The 19,300-nt window shown below is 38.0% G+C and overlaps 1 protein-coding gene across 6 annotated transcripts in view; it reads left to right on the forward strand.

Moving 5' to 3' along the window:
* Btbd10 (BTB domain containing 10) overlaps window positions 1-19,097 on the forward strand; it is a 59,727-nt gene extending 40,630 nt beyond the window's left edge. For all 6 annotated transcript variants that reach the window (XM_028875868.2, XM_028875869.2, XM_028875871.2 and 3 more), the window contains 7 exons: window positions 86-282; window positions 2,739-3,024; window positions 6,046-6,148; window positions 7,097-7,217; window positions 8,524-8,721; window positions 11,234-11,344; window positions 18,002-19,097. In XM_028875868.2, the coding sequence (XP_028731701.1) occupies window positions 86-282; window positions 2,739-3,024; window positions 6,046-6,148; window positions 7,097-7,217; window positions 8,524-8,721; window positions 11,234-11,344; window positions 18,002-18,312 (1,327 nt within the window). In that variant the 3' untranslated portion in view covers window positions 18,313-19,097. The remainder of the gene's footprint in view (window positions 1-85; window positions 283-2,738; window positions 3,025-6,045; window positions 6,149-7,096; window positions 7,218-8,523; window positions 8,722-11,233; window positions 11,345-18,001) is intronic.
* The last annotated feature ends 203 nt before the right edge of the window (window positions 19,098-19,300 follow it).

Consider the following 19,300-nt stretch of genomic DNA (forward strand, 5'->3'; position numbering starts at 1 on the left):
ATTTAAAGCACTTCTTTCTTTCTCTCTCTCTCTCTCTCTGTTTTGCTTTTGCTTTTATGGTTAATTTTCTTTTCTAATCTATCAGCACTGCCTCACGTGTTGCTAAGGGAGGAGTCGACCACACCAAAATGAGTCTGCATGGTGCTAGTGGGGGACATGAGAGATCAAGAGATAGACGAAGGTCAAGTGACAGATCACGAGATTCATCTCATGAGCGAGCGGAGTCTCAGCTTACTCCTTGTATTCGCAATGTGACTTCACCAACACGACAGCACCATGTCGGTACGTAAGATCATCGTACCCCACCAGTTCTCATCATCAGTCCTTTTTACAATTGTGATGATGTTCATTTGTGCATAACACATGAGGAAGGTTTATGTCTTTGTTAAGATTCAGTTATTTGTATTTTATCTGATTTTGATTCTTAAAAAGACAGTTTATTAAATCAAACATAAAGGTGGATTTTCAGTTTGGGAGCAGTCTTATAAAAGTAACGTAAGCCTTTGAAACTTTGATACAGACTTTTAAAAGAAAATTTCAAGTTAATGTATACCTCATCAGATACAGTGGCTTATTATAAAATAGTAGCAAGGTAAATTATTGATAGGATTTGCTAGTTAATTATGGTAACAAAGTAAAAGAATAAGCGTTGTGGGGTTTTGGTTTTATTCTGATTTTTGACAGGGTTCCAAATTTAATAATAAAAATAGAAGAAAGAGAAGTGTGTTTTACTTTCTTAACAGCTTGGGTCTTTTTTCCTCCTTACTCGTATGTGAGCATTATTATTAGCCCAGGACAACACACTGTATGACTACAAAGTACAGTCTGAAGTAAATGTGCCTAAGCAGTATGAAGTAGTTGATTTCTAAAATTTCCCCCCTAGGGAAGGTATACATAACAAACTTTGATTTAGGGCTGGGGCATAGCTTCTGTGATCATCGTTATTTTAGCACGCACATGACCCTATGCTCAATCTCCACCACCTGTGTATGGGGGAACATATTTAGGCTGGAGATGTGTACCTTTCGGGTAGCATAGTAGTTTAGCATATGCAAAGGCCCTTTCAATCCCCAGCAAGCCTCCCCCCACCCACCCATCCAAAACTACTAAATTTGGTAGTTTCCGATAATCTGTTGTAAATCAGAATCCTTTAAATTAGGTTTTATTAGGTAGAAAAGTTGACAGTATCTGAGTAGGTCCTTGAAAACAGGCATTATAAGTCAGAAATGGACAGAAGTAACAAAAGAGTTATTGGTCTCTTCCACATAGAGTTCAGTCTCTGAGAAAGAAGAACAGAATATAATTATTTTATCACTCTGGTAAATTTTGCTTTGGGAATGCTATCAGCCTTGTGGAAACAGGAATTAAAGGAGGAGGGTGTCAGAATAGCTCTGGAGCTTTAGCAGAGCTAATTATATAATCAGCATGCTGTACAGAATGTTCTCAGTAGCCTGAGTCATGAAGAAATTTGGCAAAAACTGATGAGACGGAGGTACATTTTTAGGTCACCTTTAAATTTTAGTGATCTAGCCTTAAATAAAACTTACCATAAAATCTTGGTTTTTATTTACCTTTTATAGGATATTGGAATATTTAACAATATTTTCTGCTATAAAAGTTATTGACAGTAATTATAAGTCAAATAAAGTTTGTATCATTTGCTTTATTCTGCAAAAGTGAGTCTGGGAAGAAAGTATATCAGCTGAGCAGAGTGGAACAGGCCTGTAAATGTAGAAATACAGAGGAGCAAGGTCGTCATCAGCTACACAGTGGATTTGAGGCCAGCTTGGTCTATGTGAGACTGTCTAAAAACAAACAGAAAGAAAGCAGTAGACTCTGAGTTGCTGAACTCACTTTATTTGGTAGTCATTAAAGGGTTGTTGTTTTCACTCCTTACTGCCCCTACTGATTTTTTCTTTTTCAGATCTTTTTATGAGAAAAGTTGCTGATTTCAGTGTGATGTTATCAATATAATGTATTTCTACAGCTTATACTTCACGTTCTAAATATGTTAGCTGTTTGTAGTAATTATGACCATTTTTAAATAGTTGTTCTCAGCTTGCGAATGGGTTGTTTGTAATCTTAATACTTTGAAGGCCGAGGCGAGAAGATCATGAGTTTGAGACCAGCCTGAGCTGTGTAGCAATACCCTGTCTCAATAATAACCAGAAGAAAGCCAGGCAGTGGTGGCGCACGCCTTTAATCCCAGCACTTGGGAGGCAGAGGCAGGCGGATCTTTGTGAGTTCGAGGCTAGCCTGGTCTACAGAGCGAGATCCAGGAAAGGCACAAAGCTGCACAGAGAAACCCTGTCTCGAAAAAACAAACAAACAAAAAAACAAACCAGAAGAAAACAACAACTCTTATCAAGTTGATATTCTTGTTAGTCTTTTATTTTTATTCTTGAAAATAATTTTAATTCTTGTAAATCTTGGTAGTTTTTCATATATATATGACTTGTAAGAATATTTTGATTTTCCATATTTTTCAATGGAATAATAATAATAAAAGATTTATCTTAACTTTGATATTTGGCTGGGTTATCATCAATTAGCTAAAGTATCTTAGAAAACGTTTTCATGTTTTGGCTTTTATTCTTGGATTTGTTGAAAATATATTTGAAATAGAAAAACAGAAATGCTGCAAATTAAAAGAACTTGTCTCTATCAGGCAGTTTAGAAGATACAGTTCTTGAATCTTCTTAAAGAAAATTTGTATGACCATAACATTTTTGTTGCAGAACGAGAAAAAGATCATAGTTCGTCTCGTCCAAGCAGTCCTCGTCCTCAAAGAGCGTCCCCAAATGGCTCCCTGAGCAGTGCTGGGAACAGCAGCAGAAACAGCAGTCAGTCGAGCTCAGATGGTAGCTGTAAGACATCTGGGGAGATGGTGTTTGTGTATGAGAACGCAAAAGAAGGGGCTCGGAATGTGAGAACATCTGAGCGAGTGACGCTGATAGTGGATAACACCAGATTTGTTGTGGACCCATCCATTTTTACTGCACAGCCAAATACAATGTTGGGCAGGTTGGTTTCATTGCTCTTCATTAGACTACTAATTCTAAAGTACTTTTCACAGTAATTTTTTTTTTTTTGTGGTTATTAGTTAAGTTTTACAGTAAACTTTCTGCTGTAGAGAAGGATTTAGCATTCCTATTTTATAGATGAAAGAACTGGATTTTGGAAGTTAAATTATTTGTCTAAGTTAATACAAGTAGAATATGGGTAGAGCAAAGTTTGAACTTGATTTTATTTCTAGTGTTCTCTTGTAGTACCAGTAGCGATAATAAATAAATTTGTCATTAAAGTCAGAGCACTAAAGGATCTCTACAAATTGATCTGATAGAGTGAATCTAACCAGATGAATCTTAGCATTGATGTGTTTCCCAAGCAAGTTTCCAAAGCCAGTCACCAGGTACAGATGGATTCCCACCAACTTTGTTTAAAGGAAAACAGTTTCATTAGCTGTGAAGTCAATTTGAATTGTCAGTTTGTTGTAGATAGATACTTAAGGCAGGGTAAAGGTATGCCTTTCAAAGTATATAGTTGGTAGTCGTCTTGAGTACTTGCAAGTTTGTAGTGATGGGAACCACGATGTCAGGATTTTAGCCTGTGGAATTGATTTTTCTACATGCCTAAAATAAGGATCAAATACTTAAGTATAAGATCAGTATTTTTGCTGGGCGGTGGTGGTGCACGCCTTTAATTCCAGCACTCGGGAGGCAGAGCCAGGCGGATCTCTGTGAGTTCGAGGCCAGTCTGGACTACCAAGTGAGTTCCAGGAAAGGCGCAAAGCTACGCAGAGAAACTCTGTCTCGAAAAACCAAAAAAAAAAAAAAAAAAAAGATCAGTATTTTTGTCTCTAAAGTGGAGGATATAAATGAAATAGACATTTATATGAGACAGAAACTTGAAGCATTGTTGTGTGTGATGGCTGTAGGGGCTCTAGAGAGGAGGGGTATAGAAGGAAAGAGAAAAGCTCCGTACAGAATAAATACTGGTGGTGTGATACTGTATACATTTTGAGTAGCAAAAAATTTCTCTAAATGACATTGGACTTGAATATGCATTTTCATGAATATGTATTTTTAGTATCATCAGGAGATGATTAATGAAGATATGGGCATGGTGTCTTGACATTGTTCTACTTTATTTTTACGTAAAAGTTGAAACCAAAAAGTAGGTATTTTGAAATTTTGCTTTAGCTGTTTTAAAGGTTTTTGATTGTTGTTGTTGTTTATTTGGTTTTGTGTTCACATTGATCTGAAAAGAATAGCATTCCTTTTTGTAAAAAGTTCAAGCATTTGAGGAAATTGCATGACATTTGATTCTTGAGCGGCTTTGTAGTCAGTGGAAGCTTCTGTTCAGGCCCTTGACTGAAGCATATCTGTGGGGATGAAAATTAATATTCATAGGAACTGGAAAGCACTTTGCATTCTTATTGGAAACTTTAAAATAAAGCAGCTTTGTTTTTCATGGATTTCTGTATTATAACAAAAGAATAAACCATTTAAATTAAACTGCTGGGTAAAATACTTGAAATAATAAGTGTTTATTTGGAAATAGTGGTATCATTGAATTCAGAGGCTCAACTATTTTTAATTAATGATTTTTTAATTTTTCTTTTCTCAGTACTATTTAAAACTTTTCATTGCAAAATAACTTTTTTTTGAATACTTACTTATTTATGTTCTGCTGGCATGTAGACTCTGCTGGTATGTATGTCTACATGCCAGAAGAGGGCATCAGATCTCGTTATAGATGCTTGTGAACTACCTTGTGGTTGCTGGGAATTGAACTCAGGACCTCTGGAAGAGCAGCCAGTGCTCTTAACCTATGAGCCATCTCTCGAGCCCACACAATAACTTTCCTTAAGTTGTCTCTTTTTCTCAGTAGTTACTAGGAAAGGTCCAGTAGTATCTTGAAAAACATAGAGTTCCAGTTTTTTACTTATGTTAAAATGAAGGCTAAGAGTTTTTTACTCATTTAATTAAATTTTTCTGGCCTTTCCCCCTCCTTTTGCTTTTTTGAGACAGGGTTTCTCTGTGTAGCCCTAGTTGACCAGAACCCTAGCTGACCAGAACTCTGTCTGTAGACCTTGCTCACTTCGAACTCAGAGATTCAACTGTCTCTGCCTCTCAAATGCTGAGACTAAAGGCTTGCACCACTGTGCCCAGCTATTTAATTTAACTTTCCATTCTCCATCTTCTGTTCCTGGTTTGTTTGGGTGATTTTGGATTTTTTGAGACAGGGTCTCACTATGTAGACCAGGTTGGCCCTTGAATTCAGAGAGATCTGAACGCTGGAATTAAAGCTTGTGCCACCTTATCCATCTCATCCTCTGTTCTTATCTTGGCACTTAATTGCTTATTTTTCAATTCTAGGATGCAAGTCTAAGAATTCTGAGTAGAACTTATATTTGGAGTTTGTGAAACATTAACTTTCATATATCACCTTACCTTTTTCTAGTTTAGCTTGCTGTATGTTCTGCTAATATTCTACAACTTTATGGTGAATAGTAATTTCATGGAAAGAGCACTCTCCCCGCGAGAATAGAAATCATCTTTTCTCTAAAATTATTACTTGGCAGCGGGGTGGGGGTGTGATCAGGCTCTTGCTGTATAGTTTCAGGGTGGCCTAGAATTCCCTGTGTAGCCCAGGTTGACTTTGAATCTGTGGCAGTGTTCCTGCCTCAGTGTTCTGATGAGGTTACAGGAGGGAGCTGCTATACCTACATCAGAGGATAGTAGTTTGTGTGTGCTGGAGATAGAGCCCAAGTCCTTAGGCATGTAAGGCAGGTGCCCTTTTAATGGGCTACATCTTTAGCTGTTGATTTTATTAATATTAAAGGTAATTCATACTACTCTTCCTATAAGACCTTTTATGTTCTTTTTATAACATTTGGCAAAATAAATTTCTTATGATTATTAAAACAATGACATAATATAATACTTCAAGAATATTTTATTTTCATGTCTGTATGTGAAACTGATTTTCCTTTTTTAAGTATCCCACTGATGTGTAATTAAGAATTACTTAATATTATAGGATGTTTGGATCTGGCCGTGAACATAATTTCACACGTCCCAATGAGAAGGGAGAATATGAGGTGGCAGAAGGAATTGGTTCTACTGTGTTTCGAGCTATTTTGGTGAGTGTGTTTTTCTTGTATGTGTTAATCACTTAGGTATAAGATCCACCCTCAGTAAGTATTTAAATCTTTATTTGGAGATAGGTTATTATTTTGCTTTAAATGTTCTTAATTCATATTTGTGTTAGTACATGAGGATAAAATGATATAGCCAAGTGAATCTTTGGTCTTGGGAAGATAAGATATGAAGATTCATCTCTTAGCCCTACCTATGTACAGTTCTTTTGGATGTTAAGTTCTAATGTTTCTGAAGTCATATTATTTCTCTTAATTTCTTATATTTAGTAAGTCAGATGTGATTTCTTGAACCATAATTTATTGCCCCAACTAGCACTATGGAAATTTATGAACATCTAAACATCATCTTACTGATTTTTTTTGTCCTGGTTAGCTCGTTTTTTGTTGTTGTTTTTCTTTCTTTTTTTCTTTTTCCTTTTTTCTTTCTTTTCTTTTGTTGTTGTTTTTGTTTTTGTTTTTATTTATTTATTTATTTATTTATTTATTTATTTATTTTGAGAAGGAGTTTCTCTGTATAGTCCTGGCTGTCCTGGAACTAGCTCTGTAGACCAGGCTGGCCTTGAACTCAGACATCTGCCTGTCTCTGCTTCCCATGTGCTTGGATTAAACCCAACCTGTTTTTTTTTTTTTTTTTTTTTTTTTTTTTAATTTTAACTTTTTATTTTAAGGAATATTTACACAAATATTACAGAGGCCATTGTAATTTTAGTTCAGTGAAATTAGCTATATGTCTGGGCCTGAATTATCCTTATAAGTGGAAATTTAAAGATTGTTAGGTAAACTGAGGTCCCATCTAACTTTATTGTTTCATAATTTAAAATATCAGGGCACTACCAGTTTTGAAATGCTACCAACCCGGCCTTGTTAATGAGTTTGGACTAACTTGTGCTCTGGTACTTAATACATTTTTCCTGATGTTTTTCCCTCCAGGATTACTATAAGACAGGAATCATCCGCTGTCCTGATGGCATATCTATTCCTGAATTGAGAGAAGCATGTGATTACCTTTGTATCTCTTTTGAATACAGTACAATTAAGTGTAGAGATCTCAGTAAGTATGAGGTTTGTGTTTAATAGTGTCATGAAGCCTCTATGTGTTAAGTAGACTTCAGATGTTTTAGTTCAATTATAAAGTGTCCTAGTATTATAAACAGTATTTATTGAACTCTATAGAGTTCTAGATAGCTCTTTTATTTTCTAAACCTTTTTTTGACTTTAATAATTTTTTTAATGAACTTACAGATTTTCTCTTTGTCTGTTTCCTGTGTCATATGTTATTAATATGTTCTAGCTTGGTAACCTTCACTTTTCCTGAAGTGTGACTTATTTTCATTACTTAGATCATATCATCTAAAAATTTATCTTTTTAAACTCTATGTAAGATAGTATCTTGAGCACTATGGGAGGTAAAAATATTTCTTACAAGATATTCTTGGCATTAGAAACCAAAGATTTCATTACTAGACCACATATACACATAGCTAGAATTCTTAGTTCTCCTGTTTTTCAGGCATAGTTTGCTGATAATCACTGTATGTGTGTGTGTGTGTGTTTTGGGGTTCAGGATCTTATGTAGCCCAGGCTAGCCTCAAACTCAATATGTACCTGAGGATGGCCTTATACTTAAACTCCTGGTTCTCTTGGCTTCATCCATCAAGTGCTGACACTACCCATATCTGCGATTGTGCCCCATTCATTATCACTATTAAAGATCTTTGATTTGTTATGGAATTCGAGATAGGAGTCTTTGTGTCAAACAGGTATAGTAAGGCTTTCTAGACTTTTAACTTCTGGTCTCTTGGGCACCAGGTATGTACACAGTGCATATATACATGCAGGCAAACATTCATACACATAAAATTCAATAAAACAATTTTTAAAACAAGAAAGTTACTGAATTTGTACATTTGTGTTCAGCTTCCTCACAGCCCTGTTTGTATGCATCATTTGTACTCTTAGATTCTTTATTTTTTGTAACATTGAGCTGACTAGAAGATTATGAACAATGCTAATTTATTGTCATTAGGTTTTACTACTAAATTACCTGAGTACCTCTGTTAATGCTTCCTCTGACTCTTGCTGACATCCTTTGCTTTTCTGTCTGTCATTCTCTCACTTGTTTCTTGGTCCTTCAGCTATCAAATGTGGCTTCTCTTTACTGTTGCCCATTTTTGTCTCTGACTTTGTATATGAACTCTTTTTAGGTACAGTGTGATAGCTGAAGAATTACCAACATACCAATCTGTAGAATTCTAAAGTAGAACCACTTGCTCTGGTGTTCTGTTTGTTTATCTTATGCTTCTGCTTTTATCAAGCATCCAAAAAAAGTCAAGATATTTTTGTGGGTTTCCTTTCAGGTGCCCTTATGCATGAGTTATCGAATGATGGTGCTCGTAGACAATTTGAATTTTATCTGGAAGAAATGATCCTCCCTCTCATGGTTGCAAGTGCCCAGAGTGGGGAACGAGAGTGCCATATAGTGGTGCTTACAGATGATGACGTAGTTGATTGGGATGAGGAGTATCCACCACAGATGGGAGAGGAATATTCACAAAGTAAGTATTTTGGCTTGCTTCTCTTCCCTGATTCATTATATAGATTATCTCTGTCTTTTAATAGTAAACAAAGGACAGGTAAAAGATATATCAGACTCTTCTCATATACCAGGAACCAGCAAACTAGCTCTGGGTTAAATTCAGCCCATTGCCTGTTTTATTGATAAAGTTTTTGTATTGCCTATGGCTGCTTTGGTGCTATCATGGCAGAGTTGAGTAGTTGCAACAGAGATTGCATGGCTCGCAAAGCCCAGAGTATTCACTGTTTGGGCCTGTGGAGAAAAAGTGTGCCCACCCCTGCCTGTGATGCACAGAAACTGATTTGCATTTTGTTGACTGGAGGTAACTTTAGGTTCCAATTTTCTTTTAAAAATCATTTGTTATCCTGTTAGTAGCCCTTCCAAAAGCTTTATTGAACAAACCATAGTTGTCTGGTTGTTTCTGACCAGACTAGCCCATCTTGAGGACCATTCAGTACTTTTTTCACTTCCAGACTTTGGAGTTAGAATGTTTTTGTTAGAGAAAATCTTTTATGTTGTTTTTATGAACCCAATATAAGCATTTTTAAACAGTGTCCTGGGTGAGCTAACAGCTTGTTTTATGGCCTAGCCTGTTAACCTTGTAAGGGTTACACTGTATTGAGTTTAAGTAAAAGCTGTAGGAATACAGGAAATAGGAAAACTCTAAGCTCTGATTTTTCCATTTTATGAACCTTTTTTCAAAAACTAAACAAAGACTCTATAAACGATCACTTTGCCGACTTAGGTTTTCAGAAGCTTTTCCTCAGACAACTGTGTGGTAGCACCTTCCAGACGGACAAGTTTTCTCTTACGTGATGGACTTCTGTGAATGTTGTGGTTCTCTTTAAAAATACTTATTAACTCTTTAAGAGTCTCAAACAGTATATTTTGATCACATCCACACCTTTTTGTGAGTCTTTTGTAAAGATACAATAGGTTTCTCTGTTGCTGTTTCCTCAGTCCTTGGCTTTTTCTGAAAATGACTTTTCTCAATTATGTAGAATAAAAAGTTGAACAAAGCAGGAAAAACAAAAAGGTACCAAAACTCAGAATAAACATACTAAATTATTTTCTGTTTCTCATTTTAGCTTTCAGTAGGTTCAATTCTAAGAGTATGGAGGCAGTTTATAGGACAGGTGACACTGTAGTAGTGACAGGATTATAGCCAGACCAGCTTTGCCTGGTTCATTGTTGATGGTTCATTTCAGTTTCTGGTTTTTGTTTTTGTTTTTTTTAATCTTAAGCTTCATAGCTTAAGGAGAACAAACACTTTTTTTTTACTTAGTTTGTCTAAATATGATTCATTTTGTTTCAAGCTATTCAGTCCTAAAGAATATGCATTCCAGGAGGATACAAAGATAGCTTTTTCAGCCAGACTGATTTTCTAAGTGTGACACTATCCTTTCTGAATGGTTAAATAAGAAAAGAAAAAGGAAAAGGAAAATCCTAAAATATCAGTAGTTTTGACCAGGCGGTGGTAGTACATGCCTTTAATCCCAGCAATTGGGAGGCAGAGCCAGGTGGCTCTCTGTGAGTTCAAGGCCAGTCTGGTCTACAGAGCGAGATCCAGGACAGGCACCAAAGCTACACAGAGAAACCCTGTCTCGAACCCCCCCAACCCCCCCAAAAAAGTAGTCTCAAAGCTTTAGTGATAAGCACAGATTGATCCCATGGGTAAAATTTGTATACATATTTTCCTTTATTGACTCTTAAACCAGCATGTTTGGTTTGTGAGTGTGTTTTTCTTTTTTCAACAAAACCTTGCAGTTCACCTTTTAAGGGCGATAACTCCACCTGAGAGAGAGGAGGCGAGGAAGGCCCATCAGTCTAACTCCCTGAAGTTCCCAGCACATTTGGAAGACTCAACATGTTGTCAGTGGACTGTCTGCCCTTTGCAAAGCCAGTTTGCTCTAAACAGACTAACCTAGGCAGAACATGCTCGAATCTGCCATTTAACATCAGTATTAAATGGGGCTCTTTGCCTGGATGGAAAACAGTTTGTGGGGAGGGGCTTTGCCTTTGGGGAAATTATTAATAGTTGCTCAATCCATGAAATGTAAAATGTGTAGTAGTCCTTGATAAGGCATTTTCCCTGCCTCCAGACTAGGCCATGTAGGTATCTTAGTAAAGTTCTTTACTCTGCCTGCTTGATAATAGTGTGTAGTCAGTATCTTTTGGTTGTCTTATTGAAAATTGGGACAGATCCCATTCCAATAAGTGGATGTGTGTCTTTGAGAAAGAGATCCTTCCTATGGATTGGGTTACCTGATTGGTTATCAAAGCTTTTCTTGTTTCCACTTCAGTAGACATTTGCTTCTACATTAACTGTACTGAATATTGTCCTGTCATGTTGGCTAGTCTTCCTTTGGCAGTAGTGCATCCATTATTTGGGCTTTTAGGGATGTCAGGTCCCTTTGATGAGCAAGGTAAATTGAAGTTAATTTCTTAAGCACTTTGATGCTAATGTGAAATATTTTTCTTTTTTATTCCAGTTATTTATAGCACAAAATTATATAGATTTTTCAAGTACATTGAAAACAGAGATGTGGCCAAATCAGTTTTGAAGGAGAGGGGTCTTAAGAAGATTAGATTGGGAATAGAAGGTAAGATGTTTTCAATTCATTTTCTTAAAAAAAAAAAATGTTTTCAAAAATGGATCTGTTTATGTAGTTTAAATAACTGGGGAGGGAAGCCCTCACAAACGGTTACTGGCTGATGATGGGGTAACCATGTAAATGATAGATACAGACTTTATTTTGAGAGGATACATGAAAGCCATTAGAAATTAGTATGTATTCCTTAAGATCCTCAGTGATACAAAAATGTGAATTTTTTTTCTATCATTCCACATAAAGAAGTTGGTTTGAGTGCTATAAGCCAGTGCATAATAATGAATTCTTAAGTAATCTGGCTCCAGAACCTTTACTCTTTATGTATAATCTACTACAAATATTCAAGAAGGATACCAGGTTGTTTCTTTATATGGAATAGGGAGCATTAATAAGTACTTTAAGCAGCTATTGTAAGATGAGCTAACACAAGAAAACCACTTAGAACAGTACCAACTAGTAAGCGCTCAGTCTGCTTTTGTGGTGATAATGGTGTCTTAGGGTTACTGTTGCTGTGAAGAGACACCATGACCACAGCAACTCTTTTTCTTTTTATTAAATTTTTAAAATTTATTTTACATGCCAACCACAGTTTTCCTTCCCTCCTTTCCTCCCATTCCCTTCCCTTCACCTTCCCCCACCCAATCCACTCCTCAGAAAGGGTAAGGCCTCCCATGGGAGTCAACAAAGCATGGCATATCAAGTTGAGGCAGGTCCATGCCCCCCCTTCTCCCGCATCAAGACTGAGCAAGGCATCCCACCATAGGGAGTAGGTTCCAAAAAGCCAGCTCATGCGCCTGGGACAGATCCTGGTCCCACTGTTAGGGGCCCCACAAACAGACCAAGCTACACATGCAGAGGACCTAGGTCGGTTTCATGCAGGCTCCGTAGTTGTCAGTCCCACAAGCTTGGGTCAACTGTCTTTCTCTGGTTTTCCCCTTCATGATCTTGACCCCTCTTGCTTATATAATCTGTCCTCTCTCTCTTCAACTGGACTCCCGGAGCTCTGCCCAGTGCTTGGCTGTGGATCTCTGCATCAGCTTCTATCAATTAGTGGATGAAGGGTCTATGATGACACTTAGGGTAGTCATCAACGTGATTACAGGAGAAGGCCAGTTCAGACACCCTTTCCACTATTGCTAGGAGTCTTAGCTGGAGTCCTTGTGGATTCTTGGGAGTTTCCCTGGCATCAGGTTTCTCCCTAACCCCATAATGGCCCCCTCTATCAAGATATCTTTTTTGTTGCTCATTCCTCCCCCAACTTGACCATATAACACCCCCCCCAACCCCGCACGTGCTTTTACCCAAGAGATCTCATCTCTCATCTATTTCCCTCCCGGGAAAATCCAGGCATCCCTCTTTGGATCCTCCTTGTTACCTAGTTTCTCTAGGGCTGGACCACAGCAACTCTTATAAAGGAAAACATTTAATTGAGGGTGACTTGCTTACAGTTTCAGAGGTTCAGTCCACTATCATCATGGTGGGGAGCATGGCCGAGTGTAGGCAGAAATGGTGCTGGAGGTGAGTCCTACATCTTGCAGGTAACAGGAAGTCAACTGAGACACTGGGCTATATCCTGAGCATAGGAAACCTCAAAGCCCACCCCCACAGTGACTCTCTTCCTCCAACAAGGCCATACCCACTCCAACAAAGCCACACCTCCTAATTGTGCCCACTCCCTATGAGATTATAGGGGCCAGTTCCATTCAAACTACCACAGATGGTGAAGATAATTGTATTAGCTAAGGACCTGGTTGAGGTGCTGGAGGATCACAGGAATAGGTTGCTTAAGCATGTGAAGAATGTCCAAAATAGGACTTGTGTGAAGGACAGTAGAATTGAGACACATGACTTCCACCAGTGTTTGTCTTTGTCATTTTGCACTCTTCCCACTAAACATTACCTCATTATAAAAACTAATGGATAATTCTTAATTGAATGAGTAATCTCATTAGGGGATGAAAAAAAATGTCATTTTATAATTCTTTGATTCTTTTTATCTTTATAAACTAATATTCTTTTATGAAGTAGAGTTTTTCCCTGTCAAGTCCACTTGATTACACAACACTATTTCTGCATAAGAGGTTAGGTAAGCTGTTAAGGTTTCCCTGGAAAGACGTGACAAAGCAGGGGCCTGAATCTAGGACTTGGTGATGTCAGAAAATCAGGAACTTCTAAACAGCTGTTACTAAGTAGGTTTCTTCTTAAAGAGCCAGCCAGTATTTAGCAATATTTGTCCAGACACATTACAGGTAATATATGTAATTTATGTAATTGACTTTGGCTAGACTTAGGCTCTCCTACATTTATTTCAATAACAGCTAGATTTTGAAGCATCTTTTTCTTATAACTGATTTGTAGACCCTCAATTTTCCTATCAAGTCTGTAAGTTTTTTCTTCTTGGTAAAATAAGAAGCTGGCATGGTAGCACCATACCTGCAATCCCAGCACCTGTGAAGGAGGAGGAGGATCAGGAGTTCAAGGCTTCCTTGCCCATTAGCAAGTTTGAGGCTAACCTGAGTTACATGACACCCTGTTTAAACTTCCCCCAAACAAAGAAAAGAGAAGACGCTGGAGAGATGACTTAGTGGTTAAGAGCAGTGGCTGGTCTTCCAGAGGTCTTGAGTTCAATTCCCAGCAACTACGTGGAGGCTCACAACCATCCATAGTGGGATCTGATGTCCTCTTTTGGCATAAAGGTGTACATGCAGATAGAGCACTCATGTACATAAATAAATAGTTCCTTAAATGCTGGGTGGTGGTGGCACAAGCCTTTAATCCCAGCAGAGGCAGGCAGATCACTGAGTTACAGAGTGAGTTCAGGATAGCTAGGGCTACAAAGAGAAACCCTGTCTTGAAAAACAAAACAAAAACACACACACACACACACACACACACACAAAAAAAAAAAAAAAGCCTCAATCCTAAATAGGAGTGTCATCCCCATTCCCTATACCTACTCCAACCTTCCCAATTTCAAGGCTTTCAAAAGAAATCTGAATTTAGAGTGTTGAATGTGTTGAATTCTTTGGGAGCTAGATTGAGTTGGTGTCTAAGAGACTTGGGGAGGATCAAGGAGAACATGAGTATATGAGAAGGGATGATAGGTATAAGGCTAGAAGACTATTTTTAAAATGCTCTTAGTTCCATGATCCCATAGTCACATTCATGTGTAGACATTACTATAGCCAGATCTGTCCATTGGATGCTACTTAATGATCAACAGATTTTGGAGGTTGGTAGCTGATGAGGTTAAATAAAAAATTATCTGTGCTATGCATAGTGGCACCTCTGATCCCATCAATTATGAAACTGAGGCTAGTAAAAAAAAATGAACCAACAATAGCAACAAACTGGTATAAAAATGGGAGAATATAAATAATTCGTGTCTTAATCTCCACAACACAGTTCCATCAAAACATGCATCTTTGGAGGGTGCTTCTTATATTCTTAATGGAATATCTGTCAACCTCAAAGGGTTAACTTCTCAAGTCAGTGTGTAGGATCACATGAGTTTGCTACTCCATCTAATAGACATATCATCCATGGCCTGCCTTCATCATTAGATGCTGTGCCTGAATTTGGTGGGAAACTTTCTTCTGTTGTAGTACTTAACTGAGATTTTAACAAAGCCTGAAGTTTAAAAGGAAAATCCTGAAGTAGTAGTATTGAAATAGTCTTCATAGATTATAGGAAGTTGAAGACTGAGAAACGACTTAATTACACAGCTTATAAACTAACTGCCCTTTGTATTCTGAGCAGGAATGGCAGGACAGTCAGGATTGCACTTGTCACAAAGTGTAGAATTTGTCTTCTGTACAGTTTTATCATACTAAGCTTTAAAAAATAGCCTTAGCTTTTTGTTTAGTAAAGAATATTTAGGATTGAGAATGTAGCTTAAGGGAAGGGCACTTTCTTAGCATGTGCACCCTAAGGCCCTGGCTTTACTCCTCAATACTGCATCATCATCATGTATTTAAAGTTCTCCACCACAGGATCAAATCTTACTTTTTAATGCTACTGACCAGTTTCTAGTACCCTCCACTCCAGGTCTCAGAGTCTGCCAAACACATCTTAGATGTTTCTGCATCTGTAGCTTGTCTTATACCGTTCTCTTTCTGTCTCTATTTCCCTCCACTTTTTGATCATGCATTAAGATCAAGCACAAGGAAAGTTACTGGAATGTCACTGTGTATATAACATGTGCTTCTTGAGAGTTTGGGGGGTGGGGGTTGTTTTGCTTTTAACATTATGAACAGGTGTCATCACCCTCAATAGAGCACAGACACCTTCAAAGCAGCTGGCACCTTGAGTTCTTTGATGGAATAGCTGTTAAACATTACTTGTTGAGTGAAGACTTTAGAGACAGATTTTATTTGTAAAGAGAAGAATATTCTCAGTAAGATAGATATCTGAGGGCTAGGGAGATGGCTCAGCAGTTAGGAGCACTGGACAAGTTCCATTCTCAGTTTCCATATCAGGCAGCTTCAAATGCTTGTAACTTAAGCTCCAGGGAATCTGACACCTCTAGCACCCACACACATGGTACACATGTACACTGGCACATACATACACATATTTTTTAAAGAAATAGAAAGAAAAAGATAGCTATCTGGGAAGAGGCTGTCGCTGTTACGTTCTGGTAATTCATTCATTATGTGTATATATTAATTCACTGCTTGCAGCATGTTACGTACTACACTAGGCTCTGGAGACTGAGGTGCAGATGCTGGCTTTGCCATGTGAGAACTCTGCTTAGGTGGGAGTCAAACATAACACAAAGGTAATTACCATTTAGTGTTGCAGGTGCTGTTATAACATGAGTGCTTTGGAGAATAAGAAGCAAATGATTAACTCTGTATGGACTCAGTGTTTTTGCCAAGGGAGGAAAAAAGATTCAAATTGCAGAAATTCCAGAGGGAATCCAGCTCAAGAACAATTGAGAAAAACAAAAAAGCATGATCAGAGAGAAGTGAAAAGTTTGTTGTAATTGTTCTCTTTTGAGAACTTTAGTATGAGAGGAAATATAGCATGAAGGTAGTTGAGATTGAGTCTGTTGTAGCCAGGTTTTAGAACAGTTTATACAGCTGAGACATATTTTTCTCCTTGAAGCATAAAAAAGCCATTGGTAGTTTTAAAACAAGTGTGCATTAGGATTCCATTTGTGTAGAGAGGTGATTCTGTGTGGAAGCAAAATAGGAATACAGTCACATAGGAAGTTGAGACTTTCTGAAGGTCTAGGAGGGATCAAGAGCAAAGGAATCCAAGGAGAACCCATCTGGATCTCCTGAGGCTGTATCTTTCTGTAGCTGGGAACTGGAAGTGTGAGATAAGAAGCCTTCTTTAGGCCTTGAGAAGACCCATGGCTTTGTTTACTATCTCTAAACCCCTCCAGGCTCTCTCACTCCTGTCCCACATAGCCTGTACACACCCTTAAGACAGTACTAAAGATGTCTATACTGTCTGAGGCCTTTCTGGTTCTCTTTCTGATACGATTTTATGATACAGACCAAACCCAACCTGCTGCCTTTTTTAAAAATAATGTCATTATTTAGAGTCATTTCTTTGTTCTCTGTGACTGATTTCACTTTACAGTGGCAGAGTTGGGTAGGTTCAGTAGAAACCATATAGCTCACAAGATTGAACTAGGTACTGCATCGTTAAAGAAAAAGTTTGCTTATCTCCAGTTCAGTTCTTACTGATAGAAAGAAGAGAAGAGACTTGTGTACAGTATTTTCCAAGGACTTTGTATCTTTGGAGAAATCTCTTTACTGATAAACAATTGAAAGTTTTCTGAAATTTTGGGTTGTTTTTACTAGTTGTTATTTTTAATGACTGTGATTCAAAAAGAGACCTTATAATTAAGGAAAGCTCTTTACAGATACAAGTTTAATTCACTGTTGAGACAGTCATAATAAAGTGATGTAGGAGATTAAAATATTGCCCTTGCCGAGCTAGTTGCAGAATCTCTTTAAGAACCTGCTAGAAAGCTGAATATTCCTTGTTATTTAACAAAAAAAATGTGCTGGGCGGCAGTGCCGCAGGCCTTTAATCCTAGCACTCGGGAGGCAGAGGCAGACGGATCTCTGTGAGTTTCGAGGCCAGCCTGGTCTACAGAGAGAGATCCAGGACAGGCTCCAAAACTACACAGAGAAACCCTGTCTCAAAAAACCAATTAAAAAAAAAAAAAGAAAGAAAAGAAAATTCTAAAGCAATATATAAAAATGAGACTGAAGCTTAAGGAAACTAGAGGGCTAAAGGAGCCAGAAATTTCAGGCCTTTTGTTTAAGGCTGGTCATCTTGTGAGGAGATCGAGTGTTACAGTACACAGGCAGAGCCCAGACCTACTGCAGATGACATACCAGGTATGGAGGCCCAGCCCTCCGGGGACCCGCTTTAAGACTGCTTTATTATGGTGGGTGAGTTGTTGAGTAACTGAAAAAAAATGGTGGAAGGTTTTGTGAATTACCTCTCTAGGGTTTTAGTTTCCATCTGTTAAATTGATGACTGGATGAATATTTTTTTCCTTTCTTGATTTTAATTCCCATTTGTTCAGGATCTGCACAAGAAAAGCTCTCAACAGCTAACTTGGGTGACAAGTTTTGTGCATGTGTGTCCTTTTTTTAAAAAAAATGCCTTTCTTTCCTCTAGGCTATCCTACCTACAAAGAAAAAGTAAAGAAAAGGCCAGGGGGCCGCCCAGAAGTCATTTACAACTATGTCCAAAGACCCTTTATACGAATGTCCTGGGAGAAGGAGGAAGGAAAGAGTCGGCATGTAGACTTTCAGTGTGTAAAGAGTAAATCTATCACCAACCTGGCAGCAGCTGCCGCAGACATTCCCCAGGATCAGCTGGTAGTCATGCACCCTACTCCACAGGTGGATGAGCTGGATAGCCTCCCCAGCCACCCCGCCTCGGCCAGTAATGACCTCGATCCTGATGCACAGAATCCAATGCTGTGATGCTGATGTTCCTGAAACCATAGCATGCTACTCTTCAGTGACGTCGTGCTCCTCATTCTGCACTGCGAGGCCACTTTTCTTCATTGTGAGATGCACATGTTTAGGATACTGCAGTGTAGGCTTTTTTAAAGACCAAAGGTAGCTGAATGGTTTTTTAATGAGTACAACTTTAGCATCCTGGTTCCAGTTCTATAAATGTATTTGTTTACCAGTAGGTTTGTGAAATTGGTTCTTTGTACAGGGACAGTCCTTTTTCACACATCTAGGTCTTCTCAGAAGTGGTGGGAATTGGCAGCTGAGGCACTTTCGATGTAGATTGATACTCATCGTGCCCCAGGTAAAATGCAGAATATTAAGAGTTGCACTTTAGAGATGGTGGTTAAATGGAGCTGTTGAAGCCATTTTAGAGTTGTGATGCACAGTATAACATAAGTGCTTCTATCAGAGTATTCCTCAGTACAGTATGTGTAGTTGGCCCACAAGAAGCAAAAACATATTTATCTTGAGTTTATTTGAATGATTACGATGAGATTTGATGCTCATGATGTTGGTTCACTCATCTCCAGAGCCCTGTAACCCTTTCAGAGTGAGTCATATGCAGGGAGGGTGAACGTCAAGAGGGGTTTACTGTCCAGTCTGCCTTACCCTTAATCTGTTCAGATATTTATTTACTAATGCTTTTTTTCTTAAGAGTCATGGGATAGGAAAATGAACTGTTTGCTCTTCATTTACTAAAATGATTGTAAACTCAAGTTTTTCATCAAAATAAAATTCCATTGTTTTAATGTTTCTGACCAACTTTATAAATACCTTGGCTAGATTCTGTGTCATATACGAGTAAGTATAACTAGAAATCAAATGGTAGCCCAAAGAGGTCTTTGGTATATTTATGAGGCACTTAAATTTCCTGTAAATTCAGTAAAGTCACTATAAACCCAAAGCAGTTGATCAGGATTTTCTGGATATGAAAATGGAATGACTCTGGTGT

The sequence above is a fragment of the Peromyscus leucopus genome, chromosome 1, assembly GCF_004664715.2.
Source record: "Peromyscus leucopus breed LL Stock chromosome 1, UCI_PerLeu_2.1, whole genome shotgun sequence".
NCBI classification, from domain to species: Eukaryota; Metazoa; Chordata; class Mammalia; order Rodentia; family Cricetidae; genus Peromyscus; species Peromyscus leucopus.